A 16,650-nucleotide genomic window follows, 5' to 3' on the forward strand; every position below is an offset into this window, starting at 1 on the left:
GGATTAGGATAAGAGAAAAAGATTTATTCATATTTCTTTCCTAAATAACACTATTTTTTTACTTGTAACCTAAAATTTAATTAATTAAACCTAAAATTTAATGAATTATTTATTTATTTTATTCATGATTTAATTCAATTTATTTTTTATTTTGCTTTTATAGTCTAATTAAATTGGTACTTTTACTCCAATAAAATTAACTATTTAATAATTCGTTATAATAATTGATTTTATTAAATTTAATAATCACCAATGTAATATTAAAAATAATCATGAAAATTAATAATACAAGTAAATAATTGATTTTATATATACATTATTTGCAAACTTTTTGATAAAATAAAATATATCTAAAATATCTAATAAAAATTAATTAAATAGTTTTTATTAATTTATATTTGTTTATTATAATCATGACTACCCAATAACTAATTTACTACATATTTAATGCTCTTGTTAATTACTTTTAAATTAATTTTAATTATTACTCTTAAATATTCATAAATATTTTTTTGTATTTAACTATGATTTAACATTGTCTAATCCGATATTGTACCAAACATAATACATCACATAATATAATCCAACTTAATCCAATCTAATTTAATCTAATCTAATCATAATAATTAGTCCAATCCAATCCAGCGTGCCAAACTTAACCTAAGAGAACTCATCTTATTGTTTTTGGTAGTTCTAATGCAAAATTCGTCACCACGATCATTGTCACCACATAATTCTTAATAGTTTTCAGTAAAAATATCATGGGGAGCCCTTAATTTTCTCCCATTTCATTTTTTAACCCTATAATTTTTTTGGGATAATTACAGTTAGGTGACACATGATTTGACAAATTTTAACATGAAAGCACATGTTTTAGAAATACTCACTCAGGCGACAATATGTTCACTTTTACCGTTAATTCTAACAGATAAGGGTAAAATTAGAAAAACAAGATTTATTTTAGGGCTAATTAACATCAGATGGTATTAGAAAAAAAAAAATCAGATGACATTGTTTTTAACAAATTCCAAAATGGCAGCGTGTTTTAAAAAAATACTTGATCAAATGGCAATTTGTTAACTTTCATTGTAAACTTTAATAGAAGTAGTCGATTAATCACAAAATAATATTTTTATCCCAACTCACTTTTATATATATATATATATATAGGTATATAATCCAAGTCTAATTAACAGATATTTTTGTTTAGTTAAATCAAACTATTCTTTTTCTAAATTTCCCTATTGAATTAAACTATTTCTTTAGCTCACAAACTCGCGACTGCTATCATGCTATGGGCGTGGAGAAGATGAAGAAGAAGGAGAAAGGGGGGGGGGGGGGGGACAAACTAAAGAAGAAGAAGAAAGAATGAGAAAATTAATTGGAGAAGACGAAGGAAAAATGAGAGAGATGAAAATGAAAAAAAGTAAATAAATAAAGTAAGTTTATTTTTTTTAATTTTACTGTTGGTCCATTAAAATTAACAGTAAAAGTTAATAGGATGTTACCTGATCAAGTATTTTTATAACATTTATAACTATTTTGAAATTTTGTCGAAACAAGTGTTGTATGATCGTAATTAATCCTAAAATAAATCTTTTTTTGTTTAAATTTTATTCTTAGAATTAAGGATAAATATGTGGTGCAATTATGGTACCGTGTCACAGTTGCACCCAATCGTTGAATTTTCACTTATTTAAATGGATCCCACTCATTTGAGTAGATCCATGACTGGTGCAATTATGGTACGGTACCACAATTACACTGTAGCCTGACCCTAGAATTAATAGTAAAAGTTAAAGAATTGTTATTTGATGGAGCATTTTTTAAATATATATGTCATTATTTTTAAATTTATTAAAACATGAGTCACTAGTTAACCTTTTTTTTTTTTTTTATTATTTCTCGAAGACAAAAAATTGGCTCCGATTATATATATGCAAAGGCAAAAACCGCGGCGAAATTAGGAAAGCTTACAACACACGATGAGGCAGAGGCAGAAACGACAAGTGAAAACAATTCGAATTGCGAGGGAATAAAAAGAGGAGACAGCTTGAAGAAGAGTACTGGAGACGCCTTCTTCTTCTTCTTCAAGAAATGGCGAAGAACCTCTCGAGTCTAGTGCACGAACTTCGAGAGCGAATAGCAGCGTCTTCATCGACGCCAACGAGCCGTAGCCAAAACGACGACGCTTTGGTCTCCCGATTCCGCGATGTTCTCCCCAATCTTCTTCACTCCTACGTCGTTCCTTCTTCCTCCGGTACTCTTTCTTTCTTTCTTTCTTTTATTTTTCTTTAAAACTATTTTTTATTTTTCTTTAAAACTATTTTTTATTTTTTATTTTCATTATAATAGTTAGTTAATGCTTATTTTTTGATACTAGATAATGCTTCGTCTGGGGCTTTTAATTGCGCTCTGCATGTGCTTTTACAAGAACTTTCTTTGAACTTTCTTCTTGCTTGAATCTGCGTTTTTCCCAAATGTGCTTATCAAGAGCTTCTTAGAAAAACAGTCGGACGCTACAAAATCTATACACAAAAATATTCTGATTATTTGAAAATGATGTCAGAAGTTCTCCCTAGCAAACACTTATCAATTTGGTTGTGGAAAAAAAAAAAGAAATTGATTGTGGCTAATTTTGGTTGGATTCTGATATGTTGCAGCCAGTGAGAGAGAGGTCATAGCTATATTGAAGCTCATTTCTCAAACGGCAAGGAATTTTCCTGGAGTATTTTACAATGGGAAAGCTGGCGCCATTCTACCCGTGATTGGTCGAATTTTACCCTTCTTTGCAGAACCTGCATTTCGGTTAGTTATATTATTATTTTGTTTTTTGAATTTTCCTGATAGTATTTGTTCTAGATAATAATAATGCCATGTGGTCACATGAATAGAAAGGAAAAAGAAGAAATGAATACTATGTTCTGACAACTTAGATGGTTTCGAATTCTGAAATAAATACCAGTGGAAATGCTAATGTTGAGAGCTTTTGCATAATTTGGGTTTTAGAGCTTGTTCGACTTTTGACTTTTTCTAGGTATTTATTTCTACATCTTCACTTCCCTTCTGACGAATATGAGAGGATTTCAATCTCAACATGGGAGTTGGATTCAGAGGGTGCAGGCAGTCATGATGACCGTTAAATTCCTGCCTTGTTTAGTTTTCTGTTTGATGTTGAAGTTTCTATTTTAACTGCTATACATTTGTGCTATTTTTCAGTTCTCGACATGGAGTAATTTTTGAAACAGTTGGATTCCTTTTATCTTTGCTTCGCACTGGAGCACTTGATGCATATCGTCTATTCTTCATTGATGCCATGTTGGCCATTGAAGGTAAGGCACTGTATTAAAAGAATGGAAAAGCTTTTGTGCAATGACCTCTTCATCTCTACAATGCCTTATTTATCCCTCGTCATATGTCATACGTGTGGTAAAATCATTAAAGAAAGCTAACATGCCTTTGTCTTTATACAGATATTTTGTACATTGCTTCTCTCGATGTTGACAGTTCAAGCCTTATAGAGCCAATTGGATTGACTTTAAAGTGCTTTCATGATTCTTTTTGTGAAGTTTCTGGTGATTCCACTTGTCTTTGTGATCTCCCAGCAAGTAGCAAACCAAATAATGGCTTTGGTATCTTGGTCAACCTTTTGGGCAAAAGGAGGTGGCAACCTTTTGCAACTTGGATGATCAGGCTCATTAGTAAATGCTTGACTGAAGGAACTCTATATGTGGAAGGTCTTATCAATGTGTCATTTGTGTCAGCTGCATGTTCTCTCTTATGTTATGGGGATGCTGACTTGCATATGGTGGGTAAAATTATTGCTTCAAGTTTATGATGATAGATTATTTATTCGTCATATGAGCAATTTAAAAGAATGTGGTTTCTTTTGGTTAATTTACATGATTTGTGGTATCCTTTTGTTAAGTTTGTCTAACAATTGAAAATTTTTCGGAAGGCATGTTTCGACTTTGCATGCATCATTGGATCAGTGATAAGCTTTGACATCATTCCTCATGAGAATTTTATTCAGTCAATATCCACCATATTGAGTGAGGACCAAGAGGGAATTCCTGTATTCAGGTATGTGTTTTGGATGTTTGGAACATACCCTTGTTTATTGTTAAATTTCTTGTTAGTAACCTTAAACTGTGGAATACCAAAATCATCAAATTTCTGCTCTTCTTGTGCTGATTGCATATTTAATTTCCTAATTCATCAGTAAAGCAAATAAATTTATAAAAGGTACTACTTACTCTCTCTGATACACAGAAACTGACAATGAAGTCTTTCAAACTGTTTTCTTGACTTTCCCGTTTGTTACTACATTATACTGGGCTTACATTTTAGGAATGTGGCTTATGATTCCTCCATGGGTGCTTGCCTTGAGACATTACACTCTACTTGTCCTGATGTTGTTGTAAAGCAGACAGCTGCAGCTTTAGTAAATACTTTTCCTCGGTCAATGTCAAGAACCAAGAGCCAGGAACTTAAGGTTGATTTTTTTCATCTCACTTATTCTTTGCAAGGCTTGAACATTCTTGTTTGGCATTTGTTGATTCTTCTGTGCTAGCTTATTGTGTAAATGGATGTGTTTGTCAGGTTTCATTGTGCACTGTATACAAACGGATTGCCAAAACTTGCCCTACTCATATATGGAAGCCTGAATCTCTTGTACAGATACTATGTTTATCAGAACCTTGCTTTCCATTGATTGATTGTTTTCGAGTAGCTCTTGCTATTCTTGGTCCTGATCGTGTTGGAGGGAGGTTAACAAATGATGTTGGTCTAGAATTATCAACATCGGGTTATAGTGCAAATGAAAACTGGAGTGTAGGAGAAAAGAGGCATATCAATGATGTAAATATTTTAAAAATCAAGCGTCCAAGGGTAGATGAGGAAAATATGCTTTCTGATGCTGTTCTAGTGGAGCCTAAGCCTACTCATATCTTTAGATGTGAAAAAGAAGAAGAATTTGCAGATTATATGCGTGAAGCGCTCCGTTCATTTGTTGAACTTTTAGACTCTCCCTCTGTTAAACCAGGTTCTCTAAAACCCAATGTTGCACTGACAGCTCTTAGCATGCTTTGCATTGCCTTCTCCAGATATCCTCAGACCAATTTATCATGCCGTATCTTTCAGCAGATGTATGCATGGATCCCATGGATTTGTGAGCTGGTATGCTTGAACTTGTCAATTTTTCATACTACCGTATATTTCCCTATCGTGAATTAGGTTCTCCGTCATGTAGGCAAAGCAAGGATGTCCAATTACTGTTGATATTTCCATCTACCTGGAAGGAATTCACCGCATCTTGCTTTTGCATGGTAAGGAAACAGAAATTTTCTCAAGGCTTTATTTTGTATTTATTCTGACAGCTTTTGCTGAGAAAATTGCTTGCTGCCTGAGGATAGTTTATAAGTTCTGAAGGAAAGTGGATTGTTTAAATTTTTACTGCAACTATTTTCTGACACATTTGCTGACTATGAAAGCTCGTTTATCCTCAATTCATTGCATACTTGAGTAGTGTAAGTACTCATAATTGAGCACAATATTCAGGCCTTCTTTTGCAATAATCTTGATTCTCTCAGACTAGATTTTTACTGCAAAATTAAGTACGGGGGATGTCGTAGCTGAACTAATTGCTTTCCTGTTAACCAAGAATTATTATATTTCATTTTCTAACTCAACATACTGCACAATTCTAATTTTTGTCTAATTCAGTATTTCTTTATGAATTTTTGTAGTAAACAAGACAAGTTTAAGGTATGATTGGTCCTATAGCTTTTTAAAAAAAGGCATTGTCGACCCCTGTTGAGACATTATGCATTGTCTTTTTTAGGTTCTAAGAGTTATTGTTTTGGAGTGTGGCTGTTGGCTCTACAATATGTGCTGATATCATGTAATTTCGCTTCTGGCTACCACATCCTCTTGAGCAGGTCCCTCTTTCATGGAGATTGAACTTTTCAAAAATAAAGGTTACGGTTCAGATCTTCTAAATGTTGTGCTAAAGCTTCCATGGACCCATCATGTTGTAGTTACTGAACCTCATCCTCCAAGGAAAGCAAAATGTGCTGCTCTTCAAGTTTTCTCCAAGCTTGGTCAAAGCATGACTGAAAGTGATTCTGAAATCTTGGATTTGGCTCTTCGTGATGAATTTGATGAAGTCAGAGCTGAAGCTGTTATTTCTTTACCAGTGATTGTCATGTGGTCAGGACTTGGTGTTCTCACAAATGTCTTCAAGAGACTGGAGTAAGAGAGTATTGAAATATGTTTGTTCCTTTGATTTTTTGCTTCTTGCATGCTTAAATTTTTAAAACCCTCCCCCTTCGTCCCTCCCTCCCTCCCTCCCTCCCGCTTTTTCCAATCAACAAAGTACACTGATGAAAATTGGGTTTATTGTCATCATTTTTTATTCATAAGTTTACGAATACCTGGATTTAACTTGATTATTATGTATGATTCTATGTTTTCATGCTTCACATTTGCAGATCTTTGGGGAAGGATGAATGTGAAAAAGTTAAGAGAGTTTTTCCCATTTCTTTTGGGTTTTTGTCATGTCTTTCTGGAACTTGCAGCAGTATTGTGGATTGGGATAAAAATGCCTGCAAACTATTATTGAATGTTGAAGATGATATTCTGAGTCAGACAGTAGATTATTTACTAGAAAATTTCTGGTGTTCTAAATGTGACACAAATGTTGTGCACAATCAAGAACTATCATCAAAAATTGTTAATCCATCTGATGTGCAGAGCAAGGACCTCAACTTCCACTCTGACTTCAGTTTTCTATTGAATATATATTTTGAATTTCTATATGATGAGTCTTCAGAAGAAGTTCAACTTTCCTGTGTGAGGGTTATCCGTCGTATACTTGTACATGGGACCAGAGATGTTCTGCTGAAAACGAGATCTGAATGGATTAAATGCATTGAATTTCTTCTGCTAAACAAAAGGAAGGCTATAAGAGATGCATTCTGCACTCAGATTGGTTACTTCCTTCAGGATACTGTTTTGAGTAGCTTATTTTTGGACGAGAATGCATCAAGTAGAAGTAACGAACTAAAGTTGTTGGATGTAATAAAACTTGCTTTCACAGCGGCTGACGACCCCCTGATCTTAGAAACTCTTCTGGAATCTACAGCTGAACTTATGATGGCAGTTGATGTTCACAGTCAGCACTTTTTGTTTTTGCTGATTTTGTTGGTTGAGCAGCTTGATAATCCTCATGTGACAGTGAGAATGAACGCATCGAGGTTAATACGCAAATCCTGCTTCTTTCATCTTAAAGGAGGATGTGAATTATTAGTTTCAAAAGCTGTTCTTATATGCAATGAGCTGTTTGATTATCTATCAGTGAGGCTTGCAAGCCGACCAATCATGGTTAGAGAGTTTGCTGAGGCTGCTTTTGGTGTTGAAACTGAAGAACTTGTCAAGAAAATGATTCCAGCTGTTCTTCCAAAGCTTGTAGTGTCTCAGCAGGATAATGATCAAGCAGTTAACATCATAAATGAGTTGGCCAAGTGTTTGAACACTGACATGGTGCCACTGATTGTAACCTGGATACCAAAAGTGCTTGCTTTTGCTCTCCATCAAGCTGATGAGCGAAGATTACTGTCAGCTTTGGAATTTTACTGCATACAGACTGGTTCTGACAACCAAGAAATCTTTGCAGCCGCATTACCTGCTCTCTTGGATGAACTTATATGTTTTGTTGATGGTGGTGATTCAGATGAGATAAACGAAAGGTATAAAGTTCTACTCCTGTTAACAGTGATACTACATTAAATTATATTGTACTAAGAACTTGGTTACATTGGAATCCTTCTTTAGCCATCTGTTGACTATTTCCTTTTCCTTTAGAAGCAAAAGCCTCCTTTTCCCTTAGCTACCAATGCACAAAGATACATTTCCATCGACTGACAAGCTTCTGGATACTGATTCGTGTTATGAATATCTTTAACTGGGATTATATAACTGTAATTGCATAACACTGGAAAGCACCTAGAAAATATTAATCACTCTGCCAGTTTCTGTGACTGATATGCCTTCCATTTCCAGGTTAAACCGAGTACCGCGGGTGATTAGAAAAGTTTCTACAGTTCTGACTGGTAATGAAGATCTTCCAGGCTTTTTGAGGAATCATTTTGTTGGTCTCCTTAACAGTATTGACAGGAAAATGCTCCATGCTGAGGATTTGTCACTGCAGAAACAAGCTTTGAAACGTATTGAGATACTGATCGAAATGATAGGCTCACACCTTACTACTTATGTGCCGAAAATACTGGTTCTTCTCATGCATGCCATTAATAAAGAATCTCTTCAGTGTGAGGGTCTATCTGTCTTGCATTTCTTCATTGAGCAACTGTCAAGAGTGTCTCCATCCAGTACTAAACATGTAATTTCTCAAGTTTTTGCTGCTCTTATACCCTTCTTGGAGAGAGATAAAGACAATCCATCTGTGCTTTTGAATAAAGTGGTGAAAATTCTAGAAGATCTTGTCCTAAAGAACAGGGCTATCTTGAAGCAGCATATTCATGAGTTCCCTCTTTTGCCAAGTATTGCTGCACTGACAGAAGTGAACAAAGCCATCCAAGAAGCGCGCGGGCCAATGACTTTGAAAGATCAATTGCTAGCTGCTGTTGATGGTCTGAATCATGAGAATCTGAATGTAAGGTACATGGTAGTATGTGAGTTGAGCAAGTTGCTGAAACTTAAAAGCGAGGATGTTACTGCCTTAATCAATGGTGAAGCTTGTTCAGACTTGGATGTTTTAAGCACTTTGATCTCATCCTTACTCAGAGGATGTGCTGAAGAATCAAGAACTGTAGTTGGTCAGAAGCTAAAGTTGGTCTGTGCTGATTGCCTTGGAGCATTGGGTGCAGTTGATCCTGCCAAAGTGAAGGGTTTTTCATGCCAGCGCTTTAAAATTGAGTGTTCAGATGATGACCTTATTTTCGAGTTGATTGACAAACATCTGGCTAGAGCTTTTAGAGCTGCACCTGATACCATTATTCAAGATTCAGCTGCATTGGCTATTCAGGAACTGCTAAAGATTGCAGGTTGTGAGGCATCACTTGATGAGAATGTTCCTGCTTCTATTTTGCAGGTGCTGAAGGATAAAGAACATCTGACGGTTGTTGCATCTGGGACGATGGGTTCTGATAATATCCATGAGATGAATATGAGGGGTCGAAAGTTCTGGGATCGATTCTCTATTTATGTTAAAGAGATAATTGCCCCTTGTTTGACCTCTAGATTTCAGCTTCCAAGTGGGTCTGATTCTGTATCTACTGGCCCAATTTACCTGCCTTCTATGTCATTCAGAAGGTGGATATATTATTGGATCAGAAAACTGACTGTGCATGCTACTGGATCCCGGGCAAGCATTTTTAATGCTTGCAGAGGTATAGTGCGTCATGATATGCAAACAGCAATATATCTGCTTCCATATTTAGTTCTTAATGCTGTCTGTCACGGCACTGAGGAGGCACGTCTAGGCATTGCGCAAGAAATCCTCTCTGTTCTTGATGCTGCAGCTTCAGACCACAGTGGGGCTTCAGTGCATGGCATCAGCGGCCAAAGTGAAGTTTGCATTCAAGCTATCTTTACTCTTCTCGATAATCTTGGGCAGTGGGTGGATGATGTTAAACAAGAATTAGCTCTTTCAGAATCTTTAACTTCGAAGCAACAGGGATCCAAGTCGAAGCATCCAGCTTCTTCAATGCATCAAGATCAACTCCTTACTCAATGTCAATATGTTTCAGGGCTTTTATCTGCTATTCCAAAAGTTACCCTCGCTAGAGCTTCCTTCAGGTGTCAAGCCTATGCAAGGTCTTTAATGTACTTTGAGTCTCATGTGCGTGAAAAGTCAGGTTCCTTCAACCCTGCAGCTGAAAAGAGTGGCACCTTTGAGGATGAAGATGTATCATTTCTGATGGAAATATACAGCTTTTTGGATGAGCCTGATGGTCTTTCTGGATTGGCACGTTTACATAAATCATTAAGTTTACAAGATGAGCTCTTATCAAACAAGAAATCAGGAAACTGGGCTGAAGTTTTTACTTCCTGTGAACAGGCCTTGCAAATGGAGCCTACTTCAGTTCAGAGGCATTCGGATGTCCTCAATTGCTTACTGAACATGTGCCATCTTCAGGCCATGGTAACTCATGTGGACGGTCTGATTTCTAGGATACCACAGTACAAAAAAACATGGTGCATGCAAGGTGTGCAAGCAGCATGGAGGCTTGGAAGGTGGGACTTGATGGATGAGTACCTTAGTGGGGCTGATGAAGAGGGTTTACTTTGTAGCAGCTCTGAGAGTAACGCTTCCTTTGACATGGATGTTGCAAAGATTCTGCAGGCAATGATGAAGAAGGATCATTTCTCTGTTTCTGATAAAATTGGAGTGTCGAAACAAGTTCTGATTGCTCCTCTAGCTGCTGCAGGCATGGATTCCTATACACGGGCTTATCCATTCATCGTCAAACTTCACTTACTACAGGAGCTGGAGGACTTCCATGCTATTCTAGTTAATGACTCTTTCTTGGAGAAATCATTTCTTCCAAGTGATCTGAAATTCTCAAAATTAATGGCTAACTGGGAAAATAGGCTCAAATATACTCAACCATCATTGTGGGCAAGAGAGCCACTTTTGGCTTTCCGGAGAATGGTATTTGGTGCCAGTGGTCTTGGTGCTGAAGTTGGGAATTGCTGGCTTCAATATGCAAAGCTTTGTCGCTTGGCCGGCCATTATGAGACTGCAACCAGAGCAATTCTTGAGGCCCAGGCTTCTGGTGCGCCTAATGTTCACATGGAAAAGGCTAAGCTTCTTTGGAGTACCAGAAGATCCGATGGTGCCATTGCAGAGCTACAACAAAATCTCCTGAATAAGCCAGTTGAGGTTGTAGGGTCTACAGCAATATCATCAATTACTAGCCTTTCTCTTGTTCCACTTAACCCTCTACCTGTACTTTCCAATACTCAAACTTTGAATGAGAAACGTGACATTGCAAAGACCCTTCTCCTTTATTCTAGGTGGATCCATTACACTGGACAGAAGCAGAAGGAAGATGTGATTACTCTTTATTCGAGGGTGAGAGAACTGCAGCCGATGTGGGAGAAAGGATACTTCTATATGGCTAAGTATTGTGATGATGTGCTTGTTGATGCCAGGAAACGACAAGAAGAAAATTCCGAAATAGGTCCCTCTGAGAAGCGTTGGTGGTTTTATGTACCTGATGTTCTATTATTCTATGCAAAGGGGCTACATAGGGGCCACAAGAATCTCTTTCAAGCTCTTCCAAGGTTGTTAACCCTCTGGTTCGACTTTGGAAGCATTTGTCAAAGAGCTGGCTCATCCTCTAACAAAGATTTGAAAAATGTCAATGGGAAGGTACTTATAATATTTAAAGATATGTAATGAAGTTTTACATTGCGTACTAATTTTGACCGATGGCACTTATTTTTTTTTCCTATATCTGTAATGATTATTACTGTTTTCTCTTTCTTCTCTGGCAGGTCATGAGTATTATGAGGGGCTGTTTGAAGGATTTGCCCGCATATCAGTGGTTAACAGTGTTGCCTCAGTTGGTTTCAAGAATTTGCCACCAGAATGAAGAAATTGTTCGATTAGTTAAACACATCATTACTTCGGTTCTCCGACAGTACCCACAACAAGGCTTGTGGATTATGGCAGCAGTTTCAAAATCCACGATTCCTTCAAGGCGAGAGGCTGCTGCAGAAATCATACAAGCTGCTAAAAAGGGGTCCGCCCATGGAAATAGTGCTAACAATCTGTTTGGCCAGTTCACTAGCTTGATTGATCATTTGATCAAATTGTGCTTCCATGCAGGCCAATCAAAATCAAGGACAATTAACATCTCAACGGAATTCAGTGCCTTGAAAAGGATGATGCCGTTGGGAATAATCATGCCAATTCAACAATCTCTTACTGTTACTCTCCCACCACAGGATGCTAATCTCACTGAATCCCCGTCATCTGATATCTTTTCTGCATCAGATCTTCCTACAATATCAGGAATAGCTGATGAAGCCGAGATTCTTTCATCTCTTCAGCGACCTAAGAAAGTACGTTCCTAAAATGTTTTGGTTTCAAAAATACATTTGTTCTAATGTTGATAGGCTATTCCTCTTACCGTCCTTCCCGAGGGAAGGTTGAAAAAAGCTGTTACAGAATAAGAGTCCTTAGACCTTGGCTTGTTTTTCTCAACACATTGTGTTGATACTATGACCTGACTTGGGCTTTTGGGCTAGCTCAGCAGGAGTTTGAGAAGGCTTCATATTCTGAGCTACATAGCTTTGATTAGGTTTCTTGAAGAATAAAAACGAAAGTAAATAGGTTAGCTCTTTCCTCTGATAATGATTGGTTTAACCCATTCAAAATGATATTACCGATTCATCTGGTGCAAAATGTATTGGGAAGGTTTGCCTATTCTTCTTTATTTCATGCAAATCAGAAGGACTTAAAATATACCTGGGGATCCTGCATTTAAATTCACTTTGTTCATAAAATGTGATGTGATGTGAATGGACACATCATCTTTTTGAGAATATTTGCATGTTTCCTATTTTCAGATTGTTCTATTGGGCAGTGATGGCATTAAGCGCCCTTTCCTCTGCAAGCCAAAGGATGATCTGAGGAAAGATTCCCGTATGATGGAATTTACTGCAATGATAAATCGTTTGTTGTCCAAATACCCTGAAAGCCGTCGTAGGAAGCTCTATATTCGTACTTTTGCCGTTATCCCTCTAACAGAAGATTGTGGTATGGTGGAGTGGGTGCCCCATACTCGTGGACTCCGGAATATACTTCAAGACATCTATATATCCTGCGGCAAATTTGATAGACAGAAGACCAATCCCCAAATTAAACGAATTTATGATCAATTCCAAGGTAAAATACCTGAAGATGAGATGTTGAAGACCAAGATCCTTCCAATGTTTCCCCCGGTATTCCACAAATGGTTCTTGACGACATTTTCAGAGCCTGCTGCATGGTTCAGGGCTCGGGTTGCCTATGCCCACACTACTGCAGTTTGGTCAATGGTTGGGCATATTGTGGGGCTTGGTGATAGACATGGGGAAAATATTCTCTTTGATTCTACCACAGGGGACTGTGTTCATGTTGATTTCAGTTGCTTATTTGATAAAGGTTTGCTGTTGGAGAAGCCTGAGCTGGTGCCGTTCAGGCTAACCCAGGTAAGAAAATCATATGGGTTATGCGCTATGCATTTTATTGTCATCCTTTCTCCCCTCTTTTTCCCTTTGAAGAAAATTCTAATTTATGTTTGCCTTGTTCCTCAACCTTCATCATTTTATTCTTGTGAATACTCTTTGATGGAACACATAGAACATGATCGATGGCTTGGGCATCACTGGATATGAGGGTACATTTTTGAGAGTTTGTGAAATCACGCTTTCAGTTCTAAGAACTCACAGGGAGACTTTGATGAGTGTTCTTGAAACTTTTATTCATGACCCTCTTGTAGAGTGGACAAAATCTCACAAGTCCAGTGGGGTAGAAGTTGAGAACCCTCATGCACAGGTATGTTGTCTTTAGTGTTTTCCTTAATCTTTTAATTGTAAAGAATTACTGCTTCACCATTTTTTTTTTTAATTTCCAAGCAAACTATGTTGTCAATTGTTTTCTGATCATACCAGAAACAGAAGGTGCAGTTGTCATTTTTAAGAACTAATCATTGAAGCATGTATTCTGATATTTGCAGCGGGCCATCAGTAATATTGAGGCTAGGTTGCAGGGGTCAGTTGTTGGGGTTGGAGCAGCACCATCTTTGCCTTTGGCTGTAGAAGGTCAGGCTCGTCGCCTAATTGCTGAAGCAGTCTCTCACAAAAATCTGGGGAAGATGTATATATGGTGGATGCCATGGTTTTAAGAGTCTATTAATTGAGAGAGCTTTTCACTGCATCATTTTTGGGCAAGGTTTCTTGTATCAGTTTGTAAATCTTTTTTAATCGTTACAGAGTTCTTGTTGAGAGTCTAGCTGAGCGAGAGCAAGAAGTAGTTGCTGTGACAGTCGAGCAAGTTGGTAGTTCTTCAATGATGTATATAGACCTTTGCGTTGCAATATATATATATATATATATATATATATATATATATATATATATATAGCTTAATTATACTTTGTAAATATATAGTGACGTTCAAGTTAGAAGTGTAGCATTTACTGACATGCTTTTCAACCTAAACTACCAGGAATTTACTGCAAAATAGGTTCATCAATCAACATAACCAGTCTTTAACTACATGTCCTTTGGCAATAAAACAACCAATATTATTCCTATGAACTCTCATTGGACTACTTGTTCGAACCATCATCTTCTTAACCATAGCTTTCACCGAGGATTCTCCTCTAACGGTACTATGTTTTCCTGATCCACAAACCACTGTAATTTCTGCCGGAATCACATGCTTCTCATTATTGAACCTGTTTCTCATCTCGTCCATCCACTGTAATATTATAAAGTAGGCTGAGCCCAAGTGCATCCCATGCAAGTCCAGCTTTGTCTCCCCAGAATCCCATTTCATTGCTTCATCTAAAACCGATGAGTCTTCCAGCTCTTTCACCACCGACACTTCTTCCTCATTCAAAACCTCAGTTAACTCCAATATGGAAAGTGGAAAATCATTCGAATTCAAGTCTTGTAGCATTGACATGATTGTGGAACATGAATTCAACACAGAATTGTAAGTCCTTACTGAGAATGGAATTCCCGAATCCTTCATCTTTTGCAGCCACAAAACCATTCTAGATAGTTCGTTGTGATCTCCATACGAAGAAAGAACCATATTCGAACAAACTGTATCGACCCGAGTCCCGTCACTCTCCATTTGGTTAACAATTCTCTCCATATCTTCAAGCAACCCCAATCTTCCATACCCATATATAATACACTTATACTCGAAACCTGACGGCTCGAGTCCTTTAACTCTCATCTCTTCAATCAGATTCTCTGCCTCGTGGGGTTGGCCCATTTCACATAAACCGCTGATCATTGATTTCAAAGCTTGGCGTTTCACATAAACAGAGGAAGAGCTATTAACAAGTTGATTCAAGCGAGCATATGTATCATCAAATCCTCTCTTTGAATCATGTTTGCAGAAAGAATCAATTAAATTGCAGTAGAAAAGAACTAGCTCTCTTTCGCGAGACCCCAACTTAGAAAGGGTTTCAAGGATTAGAGTTTCTGCTTCCTCGCGTTGTCCTTGTTTATCTAAGAATGCAATTATCTCTGCAACTAGTTTAGGATTCCATTGAAACCATGACTCTTCAGTTATTCTCATGTACAACTGCAGCAAAAATATGTACCGTCACTTATAATACAAACCCGTAATAAAGAAAGAAGAGAATCACTTCTGACCATTTCAAATAGTTAAAACACTTATGTTGGTTTGAAATTATTTAAACGGAAGCAATGAAATAAATAAAATAAACATTCAAAGAGAAGCACTTGATAAGTGCTTTTTCCAAAAGTGCCTTTCTTTTTATCAAATCGCTTCTGCAAACCTTGCTTTGAGGAAACAAAAAAACATCGCAATTCCCAAATGCATCCACAGACTTACCGGAAAGGCGAGAGAGGAGAGGCGAGGATGGGTGGTATCAGGGGAGAGCAGATGAGAGAGGGCGTTGAGAGCTATAAACTGAGGTGATGATGCCACAAATTTGCTTATCAAACGGCTTGCCGCTTTGGAGTCTCGGGTAACCGCGAGTGCGAGAGAAGAGAGGAAGCGCTGCCCTTGCTTGGTTAACCTTGCAGTCAGGCACTGAACTAATGTTAGCCGTTGCTGACGGAGCCGGCAGCAGCGGCTGTTCCACGGCGGCGGGATACGCATGTGGAGGCTACTAATCATTTTATTCTTCCTAGCGTTGCTACGTTTAAGACCGTTGGATGTACGAGTAAAAGTACAATGAAAGGCTGATTTTTCGGACCTCGGGAGAAAATTTTATTTTATTTATAACAAAATAGAAAAAGAAATAAAAAGAAGGGTAATTAACTAATTAACACTTATTTTTTCCTACTTTTTTTAATACATAATTTTTTATTTTTTTATTAAACGCCACTGAAAATTATATTATTTTCCACTTGTGCACTTCCGTCTTCAAACTGTTAAGGGAACTAACGAAATATTATATAAATAATTTTTTTATTCCCAAATAAAAAAATAATTATCTACCAACCACCTTTTCTTTGTATTTTTTTTTAAAATACACAATTTTTAATTTTTTTTTACTGAACTCCACTTGAAGTTATATTATTTTACACCTAGAGCTGGCAAAATTTGACACGATCCGATTACCCGACACGAACACGACACCAATAAATGGGTATGGGTCGTCGAATTTAACACGATTATTAAATGGGTCGGGTCCGGGTCAACACGATTTTTTTCCGTGTCGGGTTAGGGTTAAAATTCTTGACCCATTTACCCGATCAATGACCCGATTATATTTTCTATTTTAAAATAATTCACAGATTCTTGTCATCAAAACTCAAATATTAAGATTTTTTTTTATTCTTTAAAAGGATGAATATAGACACAATATTTTATTTATAAAATTTTAAATACATTTAGAGCTTTAATAGTATAAATGAATAAAATATTGG

At 37.0% G+C, this 16,650-nt stretch overlaps 2 protein-coding genes across 5 annotated transcripts; one reads left to right on the forward strand and one right to left on the reverse strand.

Moving 5' to 3' along the window:
* Positions 1-1,937: 1,937 nt before the first annotated feature.
* LOC102612093 (serine/threonine-protein kinase ATR) lies at positions 1,938-14,108 on the forward strand. 4 transcript variants are annotated; one of them, XM_006486612.3, is made up of 15 exons: positions 1,938-2,260; positions 2,664-2,808; positions 3,220-3,332; positions 3,474-3,808; positions 3,959-4,083; positions 4,351-4,495; positions 4,603-5,178; positions 5,252-5,327; positions 5,940-6,252; positions 6,492-7,748; positions 8,062-11,395; positions 11,521-12,090; positions 12,598-13,221; positions 13,373-13,567; positions 13,749-14,108. In XM_006486612.3, exons 1-15 carry the CDS (start codon positions 2,098-2,100, stop codon positions 13,914-13,916), a joined length of 8,139 nt encoding a protein of 2,712 aa, XP_006486675.1. In that variant the 5' UTR covers positions 1,938-2,097; the 3' UTR covers positions 13,917-14,108. The 4 variants fall into 4 exon arrangements, with proteins under 4 accessions (XP_006486675.1, XP_024957998.1, XP_006486676.1 ...); XM_025102230.2 differs by lacking the exon at positions 1,938-2,260 and adding an exon at positions 3,038-3,117 and having other exon boundaries at positions 2,666-2,808; XM_006486613.4 differs by lacking the exons at positions 1,938-2,260; positions 2,664-2,808 and adding an exon at positions 3,049-3,138.
* A 134-nt stretch (positions 14,109-14,242) lies between these two features.
* On the reverse strand, positions 14,243-15,976 carry LOC102612591 (pentatricopeptide repeat-containing protein At2g17033). Its single transcript, XM_006486614.4, has 2 exons — positions 15,608-15,976; positions 14,243-15,334 (listed from the first exon to the last, which is right to left on the reverse strand). The coding sequence occupies exons 1-2, from the start codon at positions 15,893-15,895 to the stop codon at positions 14,267-14,269; spliced, it is 1,356 nt and encodes a 451-aa protein (XP_006486677.1). The 5' UTR covers positions 15,896-15,976; the 3' UTR covers positions 14,243-14,266.
* Between the last annotated feature and the right edge of the window lie 674 nt (positions 15,977-16,650).

Source organism: Citrus sinensis, chromosome 8, assembly GCF_022201045.2.
Source record: "Citrus sinensis cultivar Valencia sweet orange chromosome 8, DVS_A1.0, whole genome shotgun sequence".
NCBI lineage: Eukaryota > Viridiplantae > Streptophyta > Magnoliopsida > Sapindales > Rutaceae > Citrus > Citrus sinensis.